This window comes from Melanostigma gelatinosum (assembly GCF_949748355.1).
Source record: "Melanostigma gelatinosum genome assembly, chromosome: 3".
NCBI classification, from domain to species: Eukaryota; Metazoa; Chordata; class Actinopteri; order Perciformes; family Zoarcidae; genus Melanostigma; species Melanostigma gelatinosum.
Window position 1 is genome coordinate 26,008,337 of NC_136636.1, and position 21,564 is coordinate 26,029,900.

The 21,564-nt window shown below is 43.4% G+C and overlaps 1 protein-coding gene across 2 annotated transcripts in view; it reads right to left on the reverse strand.

Annotated features, from left to right (window-relative positions):
- The window catches only part of iqsec1b (IQ motif and Sec7 domain ArfGEF 1b), a 60,740-nt gene that overhangs the window by 3,499 nt on the left and 35,677 nt on the right, over positions 1–21,564 (reverse strand). For both annotated transcript variants that reach the window (XM_079265498.1, XM_079265499.1), the window contains exons 2-12: positions 16,861–17,140; positions 12,649–13,907; positions 11,891–12,052; positions 9,835–9,957; positions 6,000–6,166; positions 5,335–5,474; positions 4,585–4,614; positions 4,362–4,487; positions 4,163–4,262; positions 2,323–2,484; positions 2,040–2,201 (exon numbers count right to left, since the gene is read on the reverse strand). In XM_079265498.1, the coding sequence (XP_079121624.1) occupies positions 2,040–2,201; positions 2,323–2,484; positions 4,163–4,262; positions 4,362–4,487; positions 4,585–4,614; positions 5,335–5,474; positions 6,000–6,166; positions 9,835–9,957; positions 11,891–12,052; positions 12,649–13,907; positions 16,861–17,140 (2,711 nt within the window). The remainder of the gene's footprint in view (positions 1–2,039; positions 2,202–2,322; positions 2,485–4,162; positions 4,263–4,361; positions 4,488–4,584; positions 4,615–5,334; positions 5,475–5,999; positions 6,167–9,834; positions 9,958–11,890; positions 12,053–12,648; positions 13,908–16,860; positions 17,141–21,564) is intronic.

Below are 21,564 nucleotides of genomic sequence, written 5' to 3' on the forward strand. Positions count from 1 at the left end.
ACGGCTAAGCTAGCAGCAGACCGGTCAGAGGGAGGCGAGTCGGGAGAAAAGGGAAAAAGGAAAAAAGCGAGGCACTGCTACCGCTCCACAACGAGGTTTTACTCAGTGACTACACAGCCGGCCGGAGACACTTGCCATTAGTGAAACAATTGCAATCCGGCTGCATTAAAGGGATACTCTGGCAATTTAGCATTTCACCCTGGTTAACTTGCAAGACTCATGAAGGACACATAAAACAAAGAATGGGCAAAATCGAAGCAGCAGAGGCCGAGATAAATTCCTTTTAGTCCCGAGAATGAGTGACATACACTGTGTCCTCAATGCAACCAAAGGATACATTTTATCAGACACTCCCCACCTGGTAAATGTTCACACTTTTCGAACTTCACGCCTCCAGTTTCTAACTGAGGCTTTCTGTTTGTAGTCTTCTTTTAAATTTGTAGTCTCCAAACCCAAACTGAGATTACCCTGATAACGTCACGACAGCCATGTTTCCATTCAAATGATCAGCAAATATTTCACAAAAAAAAGAAATGCGAAATTAGGCACATTTCTATAAGCTCGGCTACAGCGTAGTTTGCCAGAAGTTGGCGCTACAGGCCGCGCATGACTGTAATCCGTCAGTGAACAGTAGAAGAAGAGGCTAAAGAAGAGGCTGTGAACCAGGAAGAGGCTGTGAACCAGGCTTGGCCATCTCACCATCTAAAAGAGGAACATGGATGGAGTTCTTCAGGGCTGTGTTCATGTCAGATAGTGTTGGCCGTGTTTAATGTCAACTATGTCTAAATATTAACAGATTTACATCTTATATAGTTGCATGTTCATCTTAGGACGGCACTTAGGCCATGAACAGAAACCAATATTAGGCAATTTCCTGCCTGCTTAAACCATCACAATATGTTAAGGGGACACTGAGGCCATGTTCTGTATTAGAGTCTAAAAGTATTGCATTCATTTAAGTAACATATAAGAGCAGGAGCTACAGAAATACTTTTTGTAACATGGTCACCAATGAACTACAGTAATGTCCTGCGGTTTAGTAGTGTTGCAAAGTTATTTTGATAGAAAATGAATTTTCTATGCACATGGGGTTTTCTGGTCAAGAAACACTGTTTTTATTGCAGTGTCACTGGAAACTGAATCAAAAAAAGGTCTGTCCCCCCCTGCCATACTCCATTCAGCACATCAACACTTTTTTGAATAAGTCAAAAAACCTCTGAGTGAGCGTAGAAACTTTTCATTGAATTTTGCCATTTCCATACATCATTTCTTCAAAATACGCATAACGAATGGTAACACGGCTTGTGACATCATCAGGGTGACTTTGTTAGACACAAGACTACATTCCCGACTACTGGCAAACTGACTTTGTGTAAACCTGTTAAGTCGGTAGAGTTCCCTTTAAGTGTTGAGGAAACTGCATTAAAACACAACAAGTCAATTTTTACGTGAAGCAAACCTAAAATCTTGTCGACTGATTTTAACTGAGTGATGCACAAACAGCTCCTTGAGGAAATGTAGGCCTCCAAAACCCCATAAAGACTGCCACTCGAACGTGTTGCGTCTCATTCAAAGATCATCAAAAGCACCGACCAGTGCTCTGCTAGTCCGAACACTCTGCTTAGGTCCCTGAGTGTGTGTTCGTATCGAGGCGACTCTCCACGCCCCGAACCAACCGGACAACATTAATTCCTCTTACCGCTCAGACGCTCAAATTGACCACAGTGACCTACATAGTGCTGCCTCCTCCCCCCCGCCGGCGGTGAAGGATTATCAGTCGATGGCCTCCAGTGAATTACACCTGGGCCCATTAGCAGAACACCCATCTCTACCTCTGTGCTTCACCAGCTTCACGGCTCAGAGGGTGCGTTAAACAAAGATGGCTGCCACCCAAATCAAAACCGGACAGGAACAGGAACTCGGCTTCTTCCAAATTGATTGTCGACTGCAGGGAGTGAACAGTGTTGTGCCAGCGGTGCGGCTTTGTACGCTCTACTTTTGTGAGATGGGTATGTCACCATGGCAAGCCCTGTTTTTACCTGCGTCCGAGAGGTCCCGTAGGGAGCTGCTGAGGGCGCTCCTCTTCAAACCCTCGCTGACGGCGTAGCTGTCGTCGAGGCTCGCTCGGCTCAGGTTGCCGTTGCCCGCTTCCTTCTGGGACATGCTGGGCCTCACCACGCCCTTCTGCTTCTCTAGCTCAGCTGGAAACACATATACAACGTTAACAGCAACCCAGACTAGTCTCACATCTAAACAGACCATAGTGTAGGTTGAAGGATGGGTAATTGCTGAGCACAGATATGTAGAGAAAAACATGCTCACATTCTATCCGGTACTTCTCCATCTCTTGGACTTCAGCGATAGATTCTCGCACATCGTCAGTGAACTTCTTGCGGTCCTGAGGATTGGGTGCATTGAAGTTGATGAGGACTTTGATGTCAGCTCCGGGAATGGCTGAGGTCAGACGGACTCCATTGGGATAATCTAAAGGGCCAGGAAATCAATGCTTTAACCTGAGGTCACACAAAATAGACAGACCACCACAGGGCGTCTACAGAAGTCAACTTCTGCAACCATTAAAGCTGCAGTTGTTCGTTTTTTTTTTATATCATAGTTTATCCTCTCTCACAGATAATCTATAAAAGAAACCGTAATGTTCTTCTACCTCCTTTTAGTACTCATTGACATTTGCAAGATTTCACCGTGCCCGAAGTAAAACAACCAATCAGAGACGAGAAGTCAGCTGTCAATCACTGCTCACAAAGCTCTAAACATTGATCTAAAGACTTAAGGCAAGAAATAGGCAATGCAGTAACAGAACCTTGATAAATATTTGATCAACGCTGCATAGTTCGACAGTTCAGGATCAGTGATTAACAGCTGTGTTAGAGACTCCTCGGCTCTGATTGGCTGATGTGCTTCGAGCGTGGTGGAATCTTACAAATGCCATTAAAACCCTAAAAGGAGGCGGAGGAATCCGATTTTTGTGTATTACTATACGATATAGTGACAGTTTGAGTAAATATGACAAAAAGTCATATTTTTTTTCAATAAGAGTTACCATCTGCAGCTTTAAGATGTCAATATGCTTCAAACGTTTGTTTGATCACTGAACACCGTCTGAATCCTCATCCTTCCGTAAGTTTTTTGACATCAGAGTCCAAACTGCTTTGTGGTGTGGCCCTTCTGAACCATCATAACCATTTGTTATGTTTTAGTACAGTGGTTCTCAACTGGTCTGGCTGCGGGACCCACCATCACCCCTTAATGACAAGCCGGGACCCACGACCCAAATTACATATATATATATATATATATATATGTATATAATTTGGGTATATCTATATTGAAGAGCTCTAGTAGTAGTAACGTATCTGTGTAGTAAACAACTGTCAAATCAAATAAAGAAAGTACACATCAATTATATTTTAACACATATTAATCTAATTTTTCGAATTTAACTGGATGGATTATAAATAATACATAGAAATACATGAATAAATGTTCTTCTCATTTCAAGTAAAATAACGGCTGGATTAAAAAATTAATTACTGAACGAAATTCATTTTAGCAAAAATAATTTTCACTGAATTGCCCTGCAGCTTTAAATTCAGTTCATTCAGGGTTTTTTTCTCATCTTCTAAAAAGAGAAATGAGTGTTTGACTGGACAGACTCATGTAGGTGAATTCTTCAGAGTCTAATGACTCTGGTCTCTCTGGCCATTTCTCTCTTTTGGAGATCGTCCTATGATTTGACTTTCACGACTCACACCTCAATAAATAGTCCTGCTCTGCTCATATGTCCTCGTCTCTCCCCCGTGTGTCACGGTGTGTGTACATCTCACTCAAGTCAGGAAACTTGACAGAATACTCATATTTGATTGGCTGAGCTTCATCACGTGATGTGATTCACAACGCATTGGGGTGTTTTTCCTGCACCGCTGAACAAGTGCCATAAATGCTGGAATAATTCCGCTGCATACATTTTTTTTTCTTTTTTTTTTGTCAGGCAAAGGCCGGCGACCCACTGGAAACGGGTCCGCGACCCACTTTTGGGTTGCGACCCACCAGTTGAGAATCACTGTTTTAGTACATACTAGTTAGTTTGAAGCATACTGACACCTTCAGAGAGAGCGTACACAAAAGCAAACACAGCACTTACACTGGTTCTCAAAGAGCAGCACTTGCATGGCGTAAAGTGAGAAGGACTGCCGGAAGCTGTACGTCACAGAGTTCTTCTTCTTCTGGAAAATTTTTGTAACCTATGAAAAAAAAGAAAACTGGTTTAGACTCTTTCGGAGTGAATGAGTGAATGAATGAGTGTGTTGTCAGTGTGCCCGGAAGACTAATGTCTGCCTTACCACCAGCAGGTCGTTAAAGAGGAAGATCTCCCTTTGGTGAAGGCCCAACTTCTGAGGTTTGTTGGGGTCGGGTACTTCAAAAAGTCTGCAGTAACAGACCAGTCTCCGGTGGGGTAAGGAAAGCACCTGTGCACACGATCAAAACTTATATACGTTCCACAATGTTTGCAGAAAGGCTATAGATTCCACTATAGATTCAAATGACAGGAAGAGTAATACTCACACAGCCCAGACCATGGTGTAACGAGCCGATCTGTGGAGGGAGAAATACATACAAGAATCATTTTACAGGGATCAGTGAACACATACGGGGGACTTTTAAATTAAATCTGCGATACATCAAAACAGTCAACAAGAAAAATGGGCCAAATTTAGAATGGGGAAAACTAGTTTTATGGATCACGGAACAAACTATATGCGTTCCTCACAATCCATCTATTAGTGCCGTGTACTGTGTGCCTCAAGCTTTATGACCACGACGTCGCCATGGTTCCTTGGACTTCTGCTGATTTGCGTCACCAAAAGTGGAGAGTTGGTTTGATAGAAAGCGCATGAATGGAGGGAGAGGCAGGGCTGGGGTGAAAACACCTTCATGATTATATGGCGCGAGGCTGTTTATCTCATTCATTATGGCAGAGTTTGGCAGAAGGCACTTTTCTTGGCTCGCTCTCAGGGCAAAAGACATATTACAGTCATTCAGCATGAAGGGCTCCGGGGCCCGAAGAATCGATGAGTCACACAGCAAAGAGAGCAGGTTCAGGTAAAGAACGCTCTTTCATTTCTCTTCTGTTTTTTTTTTTTTTTAGAGAACGCTGGCCGTGAAGAAAACCGTCGCTCTCTGTGACAGCCCAGAGGGTACATTGGGTAATTTGGAACAGCACGCTCCCGTCGTTTCAGCTCCTGAATGGAGGGTGAGATGAAAGCGGCCACAATCTACGCGCGGCGGGCCCCACAAGGGCAAGCTCAAACTCACCGGCTTTTTTCCGACAATGAGCTTTTCCACTTTCTGGACCTGGGACACGTGGTCTTCGTTGGTCTTGAGCTCCCGCTTGCGAATCCGCTCATAAATCCCCACCAGCATCTCTCGGGGGATGTCTTCCCCGTCGTCCACTCCTGTCAGAGGATGAGACAGAGAGAGAGACAGAGAGAGAGAGAGAGAGAGAGAGAGAGAGAGAGAGAGAGAGAGAGAGAGAGAGAGAGAGAGAGAGAGAGCAGGATTAATGATTAATTCAGAGATTTATGAGAGTTGATGAACCCTTTGAATTTACCTACACACTGCTGCGCTGCACACATTTCTCACAGCGCGGACAGAGATGTCCTTCTAGCTCTCTGAGGACAAACATTTGTCCACTCAATACTGTACTTTAATTACTGACTACTCCAGTAGGCAGAGAAATGAGTTAGCCATGCCGTAAAGCCCCCGCTAATACCCTCAAAATCTGTCGAGGGCAACTAAAAAGAGATTTGCCTAACCAGCAAAGCCCTCTTGGACACAACTTCCAAAAAAACCCCCCAAAAAACGTATCGACACGGCCATTAATCAAAGCAAAATGCATGCAGAAAACTTAATTTGAAGTGAATGTTTATCCAGCGTTCAAAGATAATCATGCTTTTGTGACAGTAAGCTGGACAAAGTACCTCGAAGGTTCTTGACAAAGTCCTCCAGCTTCATCTTCCTCTCCGGCTTGACGTTGGGGCTGTACATGTCCGTGTTGAGGAGGATGATGGCAAAGGCCAGGATGAAGATGGTGTCGGGGTTCCTGAACTGCCGCACCACGCCGGGGTTGCAGATGCAGTAGCGTTGGCTGCAGAGAGGATGTTGGATACGGAAACTTTAAAATCGTATTTTTGCCAAGAAATCAATAGACGTTTCTTTGCTATGTGTTGTTAATGGTGCAGTTATTTTGTAAAAATTGTATTTACCAGAAAGAAGAAATGACATTTCTATTTTTCTGCTGTGTTTAAATCCCTTATGTTGTTTGTTGTGGGGGAGACGCTTTGCTGATTGACAGCGTCGGTACCGTTACTTGATTGGTAAGATATCTGTGTGGGCAGGTTTTGCTTCCAACAAAAATAACTACCAGGAAGGTCGTTTGCCATCAAAATATCCGGACCTGGATCTGATCAACGAATACACATCTGGATGAAATATAGGGCGTTATCAAGCTAGGCTAACTAGCTTCATGGAATACAAACTCAAGCCTCTAGTGGAATTATGATATTATTAGTCCCACTGCTAATACAATGCTTTTCATAAATGTGCCCGTTCACCGGTCAAAAATAGGAAAACTACTTCAGCTTAGGTTACATGTAACGCATGTGATAATTATTTTACATGTTCAAACTTAGATGAACCTAATAATCCTACTTTAACAGACTTAAGACGATCCTGAAAATAGACTCAACCAGGACAAATTTGACCTATTTTCCTCCACAATGTGGACACATTTGTTGTTGTGCCCGCTTCGTCAACGGTTAACGTCACGTGCACACTTATTGGTCTGTCACTATGGATATTTGAAGCTAAATCTTTTATCTTAAGATACCAATGACGTGTTGATGTCATCGTAGTATCCTGCAAGGTTTGGTCTCAGCATTGGTAGGGACACTGCCCCCCCCGCCATCTAAAAAAGTCTGAGTTGAAACTTGATATTATGTTGAACAGGCAAACTTTATTAAAATATATTAACATTTGTGTAACTTGGAACTGATTTAAACATAATAACTGTAACAAAACCTTAGTTTAAATACAAACCTGTATTCTGCACCAAATAAATAATAGTAACAATAAATAATTAAATAAATGAATAAAAAACGTTCTGCTAACATGCCAAATAACAGTATATTCTATATCCAAAATATATCAAAAAAACTTTTCCCAGTTGTGCAGCCAAAAAAAGACAACAAATTTAAAATAAATCTATTCTGCAGCACTTAATAGGCTACAAATAAAGTGCTTTCCTCCTTTATGCAATTATTAGTAGTGCTGGGCAACGATTACAATTTTTAATCGCATGGATTTTTTGCGATCTCATTGTTATTTTAAAAGTACTGCTATATGAACAAAAGGGCAATAACATTTGGTTTGTAAACACTTTAAACACATCAGGTTCTTGTTAGCAGCAGTATTCTCTTTACACAGTAGTTCTATCTCTTCACTATCTGCGCTCAGTGTGTGACTGTATGTGAAACGTTCCACTGCTGTGAAACAGGAATAACATGTTTCAGCACCTTTCAGCAAAAATGTCTGTCTTCATGACAGTCAGAGCATATGAATGCAGCTCTACTGTTCATCAACATAATGCTGTAACTCCGAGGTGATGATGGTTACCCAGCGATCAAAGAATAAAGACACTTTACGCACAATTTAGGTGTATTTTCCCTTTAACTCACGAGATGCAGGTAGCATGTTTATACTTAATGTGAATATAATTCATACTTTGTTGGCATCTTATTCTGAAAACCGGATGTCCGTCTGAAGAAACCGGATGTTGTCTCACATTCATCTTTCTGCTAACTTTCAAAGTCCTTCGCTCGCTCCCGATCTGTGCCGTTTGAATGCGATAATAACGCGTTAACTTGCCCAGCACTAATAATAATACAAATGAGTTTGCAAATATATTGTGCAAAATTATTTTTTCTAACAGGCAATTAAAATTAACAAAATATTGGTGGGGACAATTGTGTCTTTCCCAAACTTTGGTCGTGACTAGTCCCTATGGACCCTATGCAAACCTACGCCCTTGGTATCCTGATAGCATCATAGTTTAAACTTTATTTCACACAGCGGGGAAAACTCAAACTAAAGTTGGACAGAGTAACATCTGAACACCATTAAAGGACAAAGCATCAATATGAAGACTTTCCTTCAAGGCAAAATAAATCAGTAACCATCCCTGTTAGTTCCACTCATTGGCGGGAATATCAGTATTGATAACGATATTGAGCCCTCCACTATCTGAGCTGTGATCACATACATTTGAATAATGCGTCACAGCCTCGAGCCTAAAGAAAGATGATCCAGTACCGCTGAGGACTGTCGATAGAGCCTGCAGCCATACCAGCTCTCTAAACCACCATAAAGTCAGTCCATGGTCATATCTGGACTGGGCTGCCGGGAATGAGCCACATGATCCGTTGTCGTTATCTCCACAATGTAACAGTGACTGTGGTGTTTACTGAGGCCCGAAATGTCCTTGCTCAGCGCTGATCGAAGCTGATTCTCTATGGGCATGAGAGCACCTTTCTACCAGAGGTTTGGAGAAATTAAATGAATCCCAAATAACATCCATCAGCAGCCTTGAGGGAGGTTTTCCTCAACTTTTTGAACTAATTTCCTCTAAATGAGTTTCTGTAATGATCTGGAAGAAAAGAGTCTGGATTCAGAATGACTCTGCACTGATGCTCTTGTGCCCGAGAGTGTTAAAGACGGCGACTTTTGGTGTCACCTCTGTTTTAGAGGGCAATGGTGTTTAGACCATTGCCTGTATATAGATCATAGACTGTGTAAAGATAGCCTCCAATTCCTCCCACTTTATTAAAGTGAAGCCAAAATATCACGCACATGGCAGCTGCCATCTTACGCTTTTGCCGTGATTTGGAGCTAGAGTCTGCGCCAGGTCCCGCCTGTACACCCGCCTGAGCCAATCGCAAAAAGAGCACTTGTTAGCGTGTTAGAGTGAGACACCCTGCGGATGCAATACGATACCTTGCATTTGAACTGGGAACACCAAATTTCAGAGTTCCCTGTCGGAAATCCAAGATGGCTCTTCCGTGTATCAACAGTAAAAAAGGTTTGGTAATTTGTGTCCTCGTAAAAGCTTTCAATCAATTTCAAATACAGATTCATCTGTGTTTATTTTCTACGCATTATCTATTTAAGTAACCACGGACACATTGGGCTGAAAATCACCAGTTAACACGGCCACTTGTTAAACTGAAACACCTGTGTCTGCCGACACTGACATGAACACACAAGACGTTCTACGCGGCTTCATCTGTCAATCATGATGTCACATCCTCTTTTTATGGCATTAAATAATAAATTAAAACCAAACTTATAAAAGAATTGAACACTTGAACTTACATCTTAAACTACCTTAAATGATGGAGACCATCTTTTTATGAAAATCTACACTACAACCAGCCACCAGATGTTGTGGTTTCACTTTTGGGGCGATTGTCATTTCGTCCATCATTATATACAGTCTATGGTTTGGACATGTGACATGTTGCAAGCTAGCTTGTGCTATCCATTATCCATACACGCTGTATAAATACTAGACATGGCAATTCATCCGGTAATGATCATCCTGTCACGTAATTCTCAATTGGTCGAAGCTGATGCAAGACCTTATTTGCAAAAACATCCCTTTATTCCTCCTTGCTGTGGAAAATGATGTCCATGATCCATCATTGCGTCTACACTGGTTTGAGTGATGAACCCATGCGTTGTGTCCCCAGTGTTTCTCACCTGTAGGCCTCGATCAGCCGCTCCACCTTCTGTGCTTCACCCTGCACTCTGATGTGTGCCTGGAATTTCCTGAGCGCTTCGTCCAGCTCCATAGCAGAGAAGTCCATTTCGTCCACCACACAGCTGGTGAAAAACACAGCGGGCAGTGGGAAGATCAGTTTTTTCAAATTCAGAAAGCTGGATGGGATTCAGCACTGTATAACTGCCCCTAATGAGTGGCTACAGTTCCTTGCTAATTTAAAATTTTTATATGAAATAAATACAGCTGCTGCTTGTAGAAAACAGCCTCAATGACACAATTTATTGTAGACATTTTCTTTTTTCACAATTCAAACTTTTTAAAATTTGAACTTTTAAAATGTTAGTATGTTTTATTGCTTTTACTTAAAGCAGTACTAATAATTTCCACGACAAGCGCAACACATCACAGACATATTATCACCTTGTTATGGCTAACGAGTTAGCAAACAGTTGCAAATTTACCCACACAGTAGACAGGAAGCAACATTAGCATTGATTTGGAGTCCTGTTTCAGGCAACCAGATCAATGAATGTAGATCAAATATTTACTCTCCTTGAAGCTCTGTTTTGGTGTCCATCAACTGGCTCTTTAGTTGCTAAATGCTCCATTTATTTCATTAGCTATCACTAACTATGCCTGTCTGTGGTTTGGTGTTGGACAAGTAGCATACAGTGGGTTTATCAGATATTTCTTTCAGCCAAAAACAGCTGCCTGCTGCTGGAAATGACTTTCATGAGAGCAGTGAGACTGAACCAAAATCAACGACCTGGAATTGACTAAAACGCTCCATAGAGCTGAGGATAACAGCACAGCCGGGGGATAATTATTTGTTTTCTTCGTCACCACAACCTTTTAAAGTAACAAATCCTCATTTTCCCACTGTTTAGTGCAGGACTTTGTCCACTGTGATGTTGAAACTTCTACTTCAATAAAGTACCGGAGAACTTTTTCCGACACTGGAGTGAGGAGTGTGACTCGGCTCTCCAGAGCCCTGACACCTTGATGCCGTTCATGTCAGAATTTATCGACATTTTCTCAAGGAGCCCTTTAGATATGCTTGTCAAACTGACATTGACAGACCTTTCCTGGCCTTATCCTCCTCTGAATCTCAATCAGCTCTGATAGCGCTGCTGGAGTGTGTTTCAGATAAGTCTGCCCAGTCAAAGGCATAAAGTCGAGGCACTATTTGAGAATCACTGTTGGAAAATACGAGATCTTTATGACTTCCTCCACATGTTTTTTAGGACCCTAATGGTTTCTAGTTAAGATTAGTTAAGAACTAATGGCCCATTGGGTTCGTGCGGCGGCCATCTTGAATTGACGTCCACGCCTTAACCAGACAACATACAAAGTAGCAAATGTAATATTGTTATGAACCTAAAATGTGTTATTTACTTATTTTTTTACCAATAGAAAATGGTTTTGCCATGTCAGTGATGTTTCCATTTGATTCCTGGTGTCAAAATGATATGGAAAAGTAGGTTCATCTGTCTTTGTATGTTGTCTGGTTCAGAAGATATGAAAACAAGAGTTTTTCGCCGCTGGTGTGGACGTCAACTCAAGATTGGCGCCAAATGAACCCCATGGGCCATTAGTTGACCTTTGCAACATGATATCATTAGGGTCCTAAAAATACAGATTCCAAAAAAAACAAATGCCATGTGGGTACATAGGAACCTATTTCTTCCGCTAGCCTGATATAAATGTAGTCTGTGTGTTTATCTGAGCATCACAGCAATTTCCTGAGTGGATTCCATTTCTGTTTATTTCCTGGATGTAACATGAGTCATTATGAGGTGCTGAGGAAAACCAAAGAGTGCTACTTGCAAATTGGCGACCATATTTACAACTGAATGATGATTTATGTTCATGTTCCAGGGAGGAAGATAAAACTAAATTCTGTGCACTAGCAACGTTTACAAAGACAAATCAAAAGCCTGTTTTTGAGAACTTCAGGGTTGAGAAAAAAAACGATCCTTCTGGACATGCAACTGCGTCAAAGAGTACAAAGACGTTAACTCGCTGCAAACTCACTCGAGGACATCTCGGTTGAACTGTTTTTGTCTGTTACCCAGGAACTCGCCAATCATCTGCCTACTCAAGCCTTTCCTCTGGAGCAGGAAGTGGGCCACACCCACTGGAGTGTCCGGAACAAAGTTTCGCTCTATCAGATACTGGATGCCTTTTTCTGGTTTCCTGGAGACATAGGAGAGGGTAGAGAGATAGAGATAGAGAGAAATAGGACACAATCCAAAATCTGTGATTATCCCACTGCACTTCTGCCCGTGGCCAAATGTGTGTCAGATCGGGGACAGGATTTAGAGAGGCAGGGAGGTAGGGCGGTGGAACGGGATGAAGGCTGAGAGTGGGGGGGAGGGAGCTACTTTTATCTGCGGTGTTCATCACAAATGATTAACAGGAACTTAATGGCTGGCTCTGGAAAATAAACCAAATCCACAATCCTCTATGATTAAATGGAATCACAGAGATGAATCGCTCTGCATGAAGCGGGGCAGAATGAGTCCCAGGCTTGTCTTAAGTAGAACAGACAGATAGTTGTGTTTCAATCAACATCAGGCGTTTCATGTTGGGTTCTAAAACAGGAGTAGATTGGATCTAATTTACATAACCTCCTCTGTGGGAGGTTACTTTTCGTAACCTCCCACAGGTGTGGGAGGTGTACCTCATTATGTAATAGTATGTAATGTACAAGGTACACAAAATGTATCAGATTGTGTCGGAATCTGTGTGAGTAGTCTGTTAGCGGATCTCGTGTGGTGGAATGTACGTACTTGTTGAAGAGGTTGAGGCCAATTCGGTAGTGCCTCTTGCGGATGATGTCATTACTGAATGCAGGCGAGTCCCAGCTGTTGCGAGTCTCTTTGTGGTATGTCTGCTTGCTAAGCGTCTGTTCCCTCAGGCTGTCCCTGGACGAGGACTCGGAGCTGCAGTTGATGGTGTCATTGGAGTTGGATGTGCTGTTGATGCTGTCGTCGCCGTCGGAGAAATCGGACTCCGACTTGCTCTGCCGGTTGGCGGTACCGTTGATGGCCAGGTGGGCCTCCAGTTGCCGTGGCCGATGGCGGGTGGCATCCTCGTCTCTGGAAGGCCCTCGGGGTGGCAGGCTGTGGCCGATTTGTTTGGGGCTGCTCTGCTGGTTGCTGAGGTTCCGGTCGTAGGCGGTCTGTCTCTTCAAGGAGCTGCGGTCGGAGCGATCACTCAGCTCCACCGAGCTGTCGCTCGGAGGCTCAATGGTCAGTAAGGGTAGGTGGTCCACCCGCAGACGCTGCTCTTGGCACTCCAGAGATGGTGTACTACGGCAGCTGGTGTCCGTGTCTCCTTTATCATCCTTATGAGCCAGTGACCAGTAGTCCTGGGAAGAGTTGAGGGAACGCTGACGCAAGTCGGATTCTGTGCTGGAGGGTCGGTCCACAGATTGAGACAGGGGCAGTGGTGGTGACAGTTCTTCTTCATCGATGTAAAGTGTGACATCGCTGTAAGACGCCGTCATCTCATCCAGTTTGCGGTGTTCCGAAGCGCCGTGGGAGGGTTTCACCTGGCAGCTGACCTCCCTGTCCATGTCCTGGTGGCCTCTCCCTGGCTCCGACTGGTTGTCGTCACCATGCAGACTGCGACAGTTTAGCGCATCATCTATGGACTCAGCTAGAGATTTGACCTGCCTGGAGAAGGCATCTTCTAGTTCTGTGATAGCGTCTGTGAAGTCGCTCTGCGTGGTGGGGGTCTTGGCCTGCATGCCCATCTCCCCACCGTGCTCCGACTGCACCAGTGCACCGATTTTGGTGCCGTCATCTGTTAGCGAGACCTGCTTTCCCTCGAAGTAGGAGCTGTGGACTTTTTCAGGTCCTTCAAAGGAAAACTGCATTCTCATATTGGATAGGACGATCCGTCTGGACATACGGTTCTCAGACATAGAACTTCTTAGACGCTCAAAGTTCTTGTTCATCTGGTAATGGCGGAAGGCTGTCTGGATGGTGCGGGCTGCATGCCGGGTTATGAAACGCCCACCATATTTACGCTCTAGCATCTCCACCTGCATATAGAGAAGGAAAATGACGTAAATAAACGTATCTGAGAAATAACTGAGGAAAGCCTACATATTCCCTTAGCTGCGTTGTAATGGCAATTCCACCTTGCGAATGTTCTCCGCAATGCGACAACTGATAGTGATCCTAGGTGAAAACAGGGATGATGGACATAGTATTCTGAGAGGGGCTGTATTTTGGATTTTATTGCAAGTAATACTTCACCTAGAATCTTTTTTATATTTGCATGAGAGAGAATGTTCCTTCTTGTGCTTGGAAATGGTAGTTTGACAAAATAATGGAAAGTCAAGTTCCACTTAGATTCTCTGGACTTGTTAACCACAATTCACAGTCTTCATCAGCACAACCACATCTCACAGTCTTCATCAGCACAACCACATCTAACAGTCTTCATCAGCACATTTTCTCAATCGCCATTGAGATGGCTCACTTAGTTCATCTTAGTATGGAACTTTGGTCATGTGATACTAGTCATGCGATGATAACTGAGCCAGATTGAGAAAAAAAGGTAGTTAATGGACCTTGATTTAGGATTAATTTGTCAAGCATGTTTGTGACAAAAAAGATATATGGTGTTTGGTGTGTCACTTAAAAAAACTCCATCTCGAAAATGTAATCTGGATCAAAAGCTGTTTTCACCTGGATGCAAAAGTAAGGCTGTTATCTTAGAAGACATGCATGAGACAGAATGAAGAATGGTGCTGCTGTCTTGTCTGCTTTTGCCCTGCCTTAAAAACAACCGAGAAGAGCGGTGATGGCATTTAAAGAATGTCTGGAAGTTTTATCAGACTCAAATACTCCCGGGGAAGACGGATAATCTTGAATTGTGATGGGAACCCAGTTTGACGGATAGACTGGTAATGGCCCAAATAATGATGAGGAATTGCTCTCAGAAAGAAAACATGATTATAGTCGGGGACTGTTGGACATTCAAAAAAAGACCACAAATGAAGATGTATTCAAGACTAAGCACTAAAATATAAATGAATTAATAGTGTGAGCTGCACTGTTTAAATACCGTTCGTTAAAAGAAGGATGAAAATGAATCAGTCGGGTTTACAGTATATTACATAGTGTACACTAAACTGAAATGACAGATATTATTAATGATTTTATTAATATTATTAATACGCTGTCCAAGGCCCCCGTGCCTTTTACACACTGACCCAGTTTTCCACCCATGGACTCATGGAGTAGAATGACACTAATCATGCTTCCTTGCATGTGAGGGCCAAGGGGGTCGGTGGACTCACACTTCCCTCAAGGGACATGGACCACGACAGAAACTTCACTGCTTAACGAGAGGGCCAGTGTTCTGTTTTTATGTGACTTTTATTTGACCACCATGGGGAGCTCTACAGCTTGTAACAGGTAATATAATATCAACCTTCAGGTATTGTCATATCTATAAAAAAGATAAAGATGCAATAAACATGTTCGACAATTTACTTGCAATTGATGATGTTGGCAGTTTGTTATACATGTTTCTAATTATTAATTCAAAAGGGTGTTACATTTTGACCAGTTATGAAGTTATCTGACTGTTACTGAACTGTGACCTCGCCCTTGAGGTCTTCCTGGGTCCAACTGGTTCATAGTACTGTCCCATTGTGGGCCTATTGCTGCAGGTCTCAGGTCTGTTTGTCCATATGTGTAATACCCAAATGGATCCAAGATGACTCACAGACGTGTGAACTGTGAAGAGCAGAGGAAATCTATTGCTCCCTTTTTCAACTCTGACTTTTCATTAATTGGCGGAGCATCTCTCCCCGTTTGGGAGTTTTTGGGCTGACCACATTTTCTATCAAATCTAATTATCTTCAGGAGTGGCTGAATCTGGTCCAAGTGGGTCCTTTTTGGATCCGTTCCGGTCTGAGCTACCGGTATGTTCCTCTGTCCGTGTATGCAGGTCAAGTATTATGGCAGGAACAAATCAATTGTGTGCTGTTTTGAAGTGTCCATGCAACTACATAGAACTAGTTCGCAAACCATTTTTTTTACAATGACATATTATCACAGAGTAAAGTTGTTACAGCTAACATGTAAGCAAATAGTCCTCTATTTATACCCAGAAGCCACAAAGCAACATTAGGATTTGGTCGTGTTTCTGGCGACCTGACAATTGCAAGTCCAATTCACTCTTCTTTTAGCCCTGTTTTGGGACGCAGTAACCCCTTCTCTTTAGCTGCTAAATGCTCCACCATGTTAACCAGCTGCTAACTTTGTGAGTTGCAGTGTCTACAGTGGTTTATTTGACTGGAAACAGCTGTCTGCTGCTGCTTGAGATCGATGAGAGTGCCGAGACTGAACCAAGACGGAACAGTTGCGGGCTGGAAACCAAAACAATGAGCTAAAAGATGCTAAAACGATCTGTAGTGTTAAAAGACACTGCAGACTTACTACAAACGACACATTTTAAACTAGAAAAGTTCACTTCGTAGAGTGCAGGTTTTTTATTTATCTCGTATTGTGTCGAACATAAGTGAATCATAACGAATCTTAAGATCATATCAAACTTTTTTTTTCCAGTTTTGAGCCATGAAAAAGGCCAGAATGTGGCCTAAAACAGGCTAGGTAAGGCTTGTTTTTAGCCTAGCCAGAAATATCTTTTGCTACTGCTACAGTTGTGGAGTTTGCGTCTGCTTGCGGCCGGTTAAGAGGAATGATGAGTCAGCAGTCAATGACGGCGTTAAATGTTCAATTAAGTAGGTTCCTCGAAACCAAGAGAGGTCCTTGAGCATACAGTCATATATGAGCAATACAAATGATTATGCTGATGTGTCCAGCAGTATGACGGGATGAACTGCGGACAGACGGACAGATCACACAGACGTGACTGAATCTGCCCAGAGGCTTACGCCTGGCAAAGATTACACAGTCATTTTTAGTCACCCAGCTTTATATTATGTTTTTACAGACAGAAGTTCTCCCCCGCCTCACCTGCTTGTCCTGCAGGTCCGACGAGAGCTCATAGCTCTCCGACAGCGAGCGGGAGCGCTTGATGGCCTCCTCCTCTGCCTGCTTGCGGAGGATGGACTGGGAGTGCTGGAGCTTGGGTCGGCGGGGCCGCAGGTAGCCGGGCAGCAGGATGTGTCCGTAGAGCTGGCTTTCCAGGTGGTCGGGGCCCAGCCCGCCGCTGTGGGTCACTGGGATGCAACTGTAGCCGCCGCTGGGGTCCACAGAGGCGCCCACTTCGCTGCCTGCAGCATCACCTTCCACACTGCAATGCAAGGAGCACACTGGGGTTAGTTCGCTGAGTCACTGTCCTGAGGGCATGCACTGCTTTGTGATTCGGCGAGAGGCACGTGACGGATGGGGAGAAGGGAACTTCGATACCTCTGGGACGGGCATAACTATGTGTGCTGTCTTTAAACATTCCCCTTCACAATGCAGAACACACATTGAGTCATCCTAATCAGCAGAAAGACCCTACCACTGCATCTTGATAAGAGTAAAATGAAACGCCTATGAGTAACACTGAAATCACAACATTATCAGCAGCTCCATCTCTACAATCTCAATCAAAACAGCACGCACAATGTCAGGAGCGATCAAAGCATGCGAGGCAGCGCCTTTAATATTAAGATCAATAAGGATCTTTGTCTGCTCGCAGCGGCACAAACGCCAACGCAGGGACAGCCGATTGGATGAAACCCCCCGGCGGTGTGGAGCAACGAGCGGCCCACCGGACTGCAGCGGCTAAATGTCAACCGCAGATCACTTCCCTCCACACCTCTGAGACGCTGGTGGGGTTGGCTGAGAGGGATAAAGTGTTCTGTTACTTGGACACAGCTCAATAACTACTACTTTGGGGAATCAAAGGCCACTGGAAGGAAAAAAAAAAATCAAAAATCGAACTGATGTGATGCTTTTTGAATGTGCGAGATAACAAGCTGTCGCCTCTCCGGAGACAGAAACCTTTGATTCTGAGAAGTTGAGCCTTTTTCTTTGTACAGAAGCAGAACTGAATGCCGAAATATAGAAAGACTGAAGTGAGTATTATATACAGACATCAGCTCAATGAAATGCATTAGAAGCCAGCTAAAAAGTGATGAAGACAATAAATTCAGTGCTACAGGATGTCGGCCTATCGTACCTTCTGACGTTGTGTCAATGTCTCCCATTCATAAAACAAGGCACTATTATGTAGTTCTGACCCCTCAGTTACAATCCATGGTGGAAATGTGCGATTTTTTGTTACCTTGAAGCAACTGTCTTTAGCAAAATACATTTCATTTTCTTTGTCACCGGCTGATGGATGAAGCGGAACGGCTCAGAACAAGGACATCCCTCTGGAGGCATCTATCACTGTATGGTAGTATGCGTCAAGGTTAGATAAGAAATGCTGAAATAAAACCTTTAATAAGAAAGAGATTTGATGTCCAGAGGAGGCTGCAAGCACCGAATAGGCCTACATCGTGCATGCAAGGTGCAAACAGATTACCACTGAATAAAAGTGCTTCTGTTCAGTATATATCATTCAGACACAGTTGATATCCAGTGAACAATAGAAAATACACATGCTGCGAAAGCAGCCACGTTGTACATTTTCTTTGTGAATGAGGAGGACCTCGCGGGCATAATCTACACCAGAGGTTGCCGTCCGTTTCTCATGTTATCAGCCGACTGAATGGACATTATCAGTGGTTATCACGACCACTCTAATGCCTCAGACAGGCCAAACTGCACATACCAAAATGTGAACATGATAGTGAAATGTATCGTTGTCAACTTGAGGTTTAGGCAAATGAAACCACTGCTGTTCAAATTCCCGATAAGATAAGGAGTTATATACACTTTGCAGTCATACAGTTAGAAGACTGCAACATTTTCCAAACCTTCACCATGTCACCTTTGTACCTAAAAGCAACATAGCCTTAACCATAGCTGTGGCTGATCAGAACAGTTAAATGTTATTTTTAAAGGAAGGCACTGATACGAGAGTTATTTTTCAAGGCCATTAGAAACAACCATAGACTGTATATAAGAAGTGGACGTAGTCATGGTGACGTCACCTATTGGTTTGTGGACTGCTGTAATGAAGCCTCAAGTTCGACGATTTGGCCTTTGTCATCTTGGCATTTTTTGCAACCATTGAACAGAAGTGACCATATTTGGAATGCGGAGGAGTGACGTAGAGACACCAGATACGGCTCTGGTAGCACCAGCGACCTGTCAATCATAGTAAGCCCGCCCTAAAGCATACCCTGCTTCATGGTCTACTTGACTCTAAATGGACCATCATTTACGAAATGAACATCATGCTGTATTGAAGAAGACTTGAAACTGGAGATTGAGACCATAAACTCATGTTTACAATGTTTACTGAGGGAATAAATCAAGAGAGAAGTAGAGTCATTTTCTCATAGACTTCTATACAACCAGAGGAGTCGCCCTCTGATGGTCAGTAGAGAGAATGCAATATTTTAAGACACTTCCGCATCGGCTTTACTTGGCAGAACCAGAGGTTACACCTGGAAACAACCAATGTTGTTCTGTAGGACTTACAGCCAAGTCAAAGTGCTGAAGCTCTGTCATGGGATAATATCTCTCTGTCGAGAAAACGTTGTCCCTCTCTGAGCCAAACACTCGATGCTCATTATAGAAACCCTCTCTGCATCTTCAATCTCCTCCTTGTGAATCATCTCAACACGTTTTTTTCCCCCAAAAGGAACATACAGAAGCAGTCCTGTAATTAGACTGAAAGGCGGGCCTTAATACGTCTGCTCCAGCAGAGGCCATCTAATTGGAAAAGTCCGTTCGTTTGGATGGAAGGGAGGCTCAGCATACTTGAAATGTGGCACTCAAAGCAATGCAGGAGTAGGCAGACGCCTCTCGGCACTCAGACTGAAAGCAGGGGTTTTGTTGTGTTACTGCACAAGATGTTCTGCTCTTAGTTACACAATAAAGAACCATGCAATGTGTTTAAAATATCTCAGAGAACATGACAAGACAAACAGCTGCTTTCGGGAAGGGTGGTTGAGTAAGAAATACAAGAGAGACTTTATATTTCAATATGTATGAACCCGCTCTTCTTCCTGCAGCACAGAGGTTGAGTCACCCCAGCGGTCAAAGCGTTACTGATCCAATTCCCCCTAGACTGTGTGGAGAGAGCGAGATGACTTCGGTCAGACCTGTCGACTAACTGAGAGCCTTCTACAGTCTGTGCCGAGCATTCATCCAGCCTCATTCTAATTAGATTCGGGACTGAGGGATCCTCGTTGAGAACAAACTGGGAATGAACCTCACATTGACAGAAAATGGGTTTGCCCTCTATTGCTGCAATGAGATGTCACCATAATAGTAAGAGAAAATGTGCTTCCTCTTCTATCCCGTCTCGACACAGCACCACACCTACTACAAAGTCTTCCATTTAGGTTTCCTGTGTGAAGACATGATCCAAACCACTCACCAGCAAGGTTCATAATGTATGATTTACCTCAATCACAATCAAGTGAACTTGGTGTCAGAGGGGCTTTACAGAGATCTCTCTTCTGTCAATGTCCATCTTTTAATCTCTATTTCAGATCAAAGCTCGATATCTCAAAGTCCTTCAAACAAATTCCACTTGTTTACTGTGGTGGAAAAAAATCTTTTTAACCTCTCTGTGAGAAATAATCATGATGGAACTTCTTAAAGTACTAAAAACACATTTAATGAACAGACACTTCAGCTGAATGGATAGAGCTCTTTCCCCACGGATGGTTCGGAGGTCTAACAACAATCAAAAGACAAAACAGAGTATATATGCGCGTTATCTCGTCTCCTCTCCCTTCACCCTCCCCTCACAGATGTTGTTGGCCGCTACACCCACCAAGGCCAGCTTCCCAGCCTTTTCGTGGGAACAGGGTTAGGCTGGTATATGCAGGTTTAAGCGATACAAGTTATCACTAAAAGAACCATATGATACATTTCCACAACATTTACAATGTGTCACTTTGGAATTACAAGACAGTGACGTGGTTTAAGGGGTTTCCTCTCACCTTTAGTGCTATTTGTTAATCTAGATTGTTTTGGTGTGAGTTGCAAAGTGTTATAGATATCGACAGTAGAGAAGTCTGCCCCCTCTCTAAAACAACCTTGTTGTGAGTGGTAATGCCGGAATTCTTATTTTTTATTATCTTGAGAAGGCGCATGAAAAAAAAAGTATGTTTATTCTGACCTATTCAGGGTTTTATGGTCAACCTCCAAAAACCCCGGAACTGTACTGTACTGAGTTACATATGTTAAGGAAAACATTGTGAAATACTTAGTTAGGTTGAGGAAAAGATCTAATCGCATAAATCAACGTTGACTACTCATTTCACATGCGGCGGAGACAGCATTTCATTTGAGAAACCCACAAAAGGGCCCGGGCACACCACGACGGTGCATAAATTGCTGGCTGATAAAATTGTAATGATTTTAGTGGAGGGTGACACGATGGATCCGGCGGAGGTGATGCAAGGACAGCTCTGGTGTCAACACCTCCCCTGGAGACGCCCTCTTGGTGCCGCTGAGCGGCCTCGCCAAGAGGAGCCTCTTCTTGCTGTGTCGCTCGGCAGGGATGAATTAATTACTCCAACCTGCCACTCACACAAACAACCTGCCTCTTCTGGTTGTCTTTGTTCTGCTGTGGACTCACACTGACTGTCACGCGTGTTG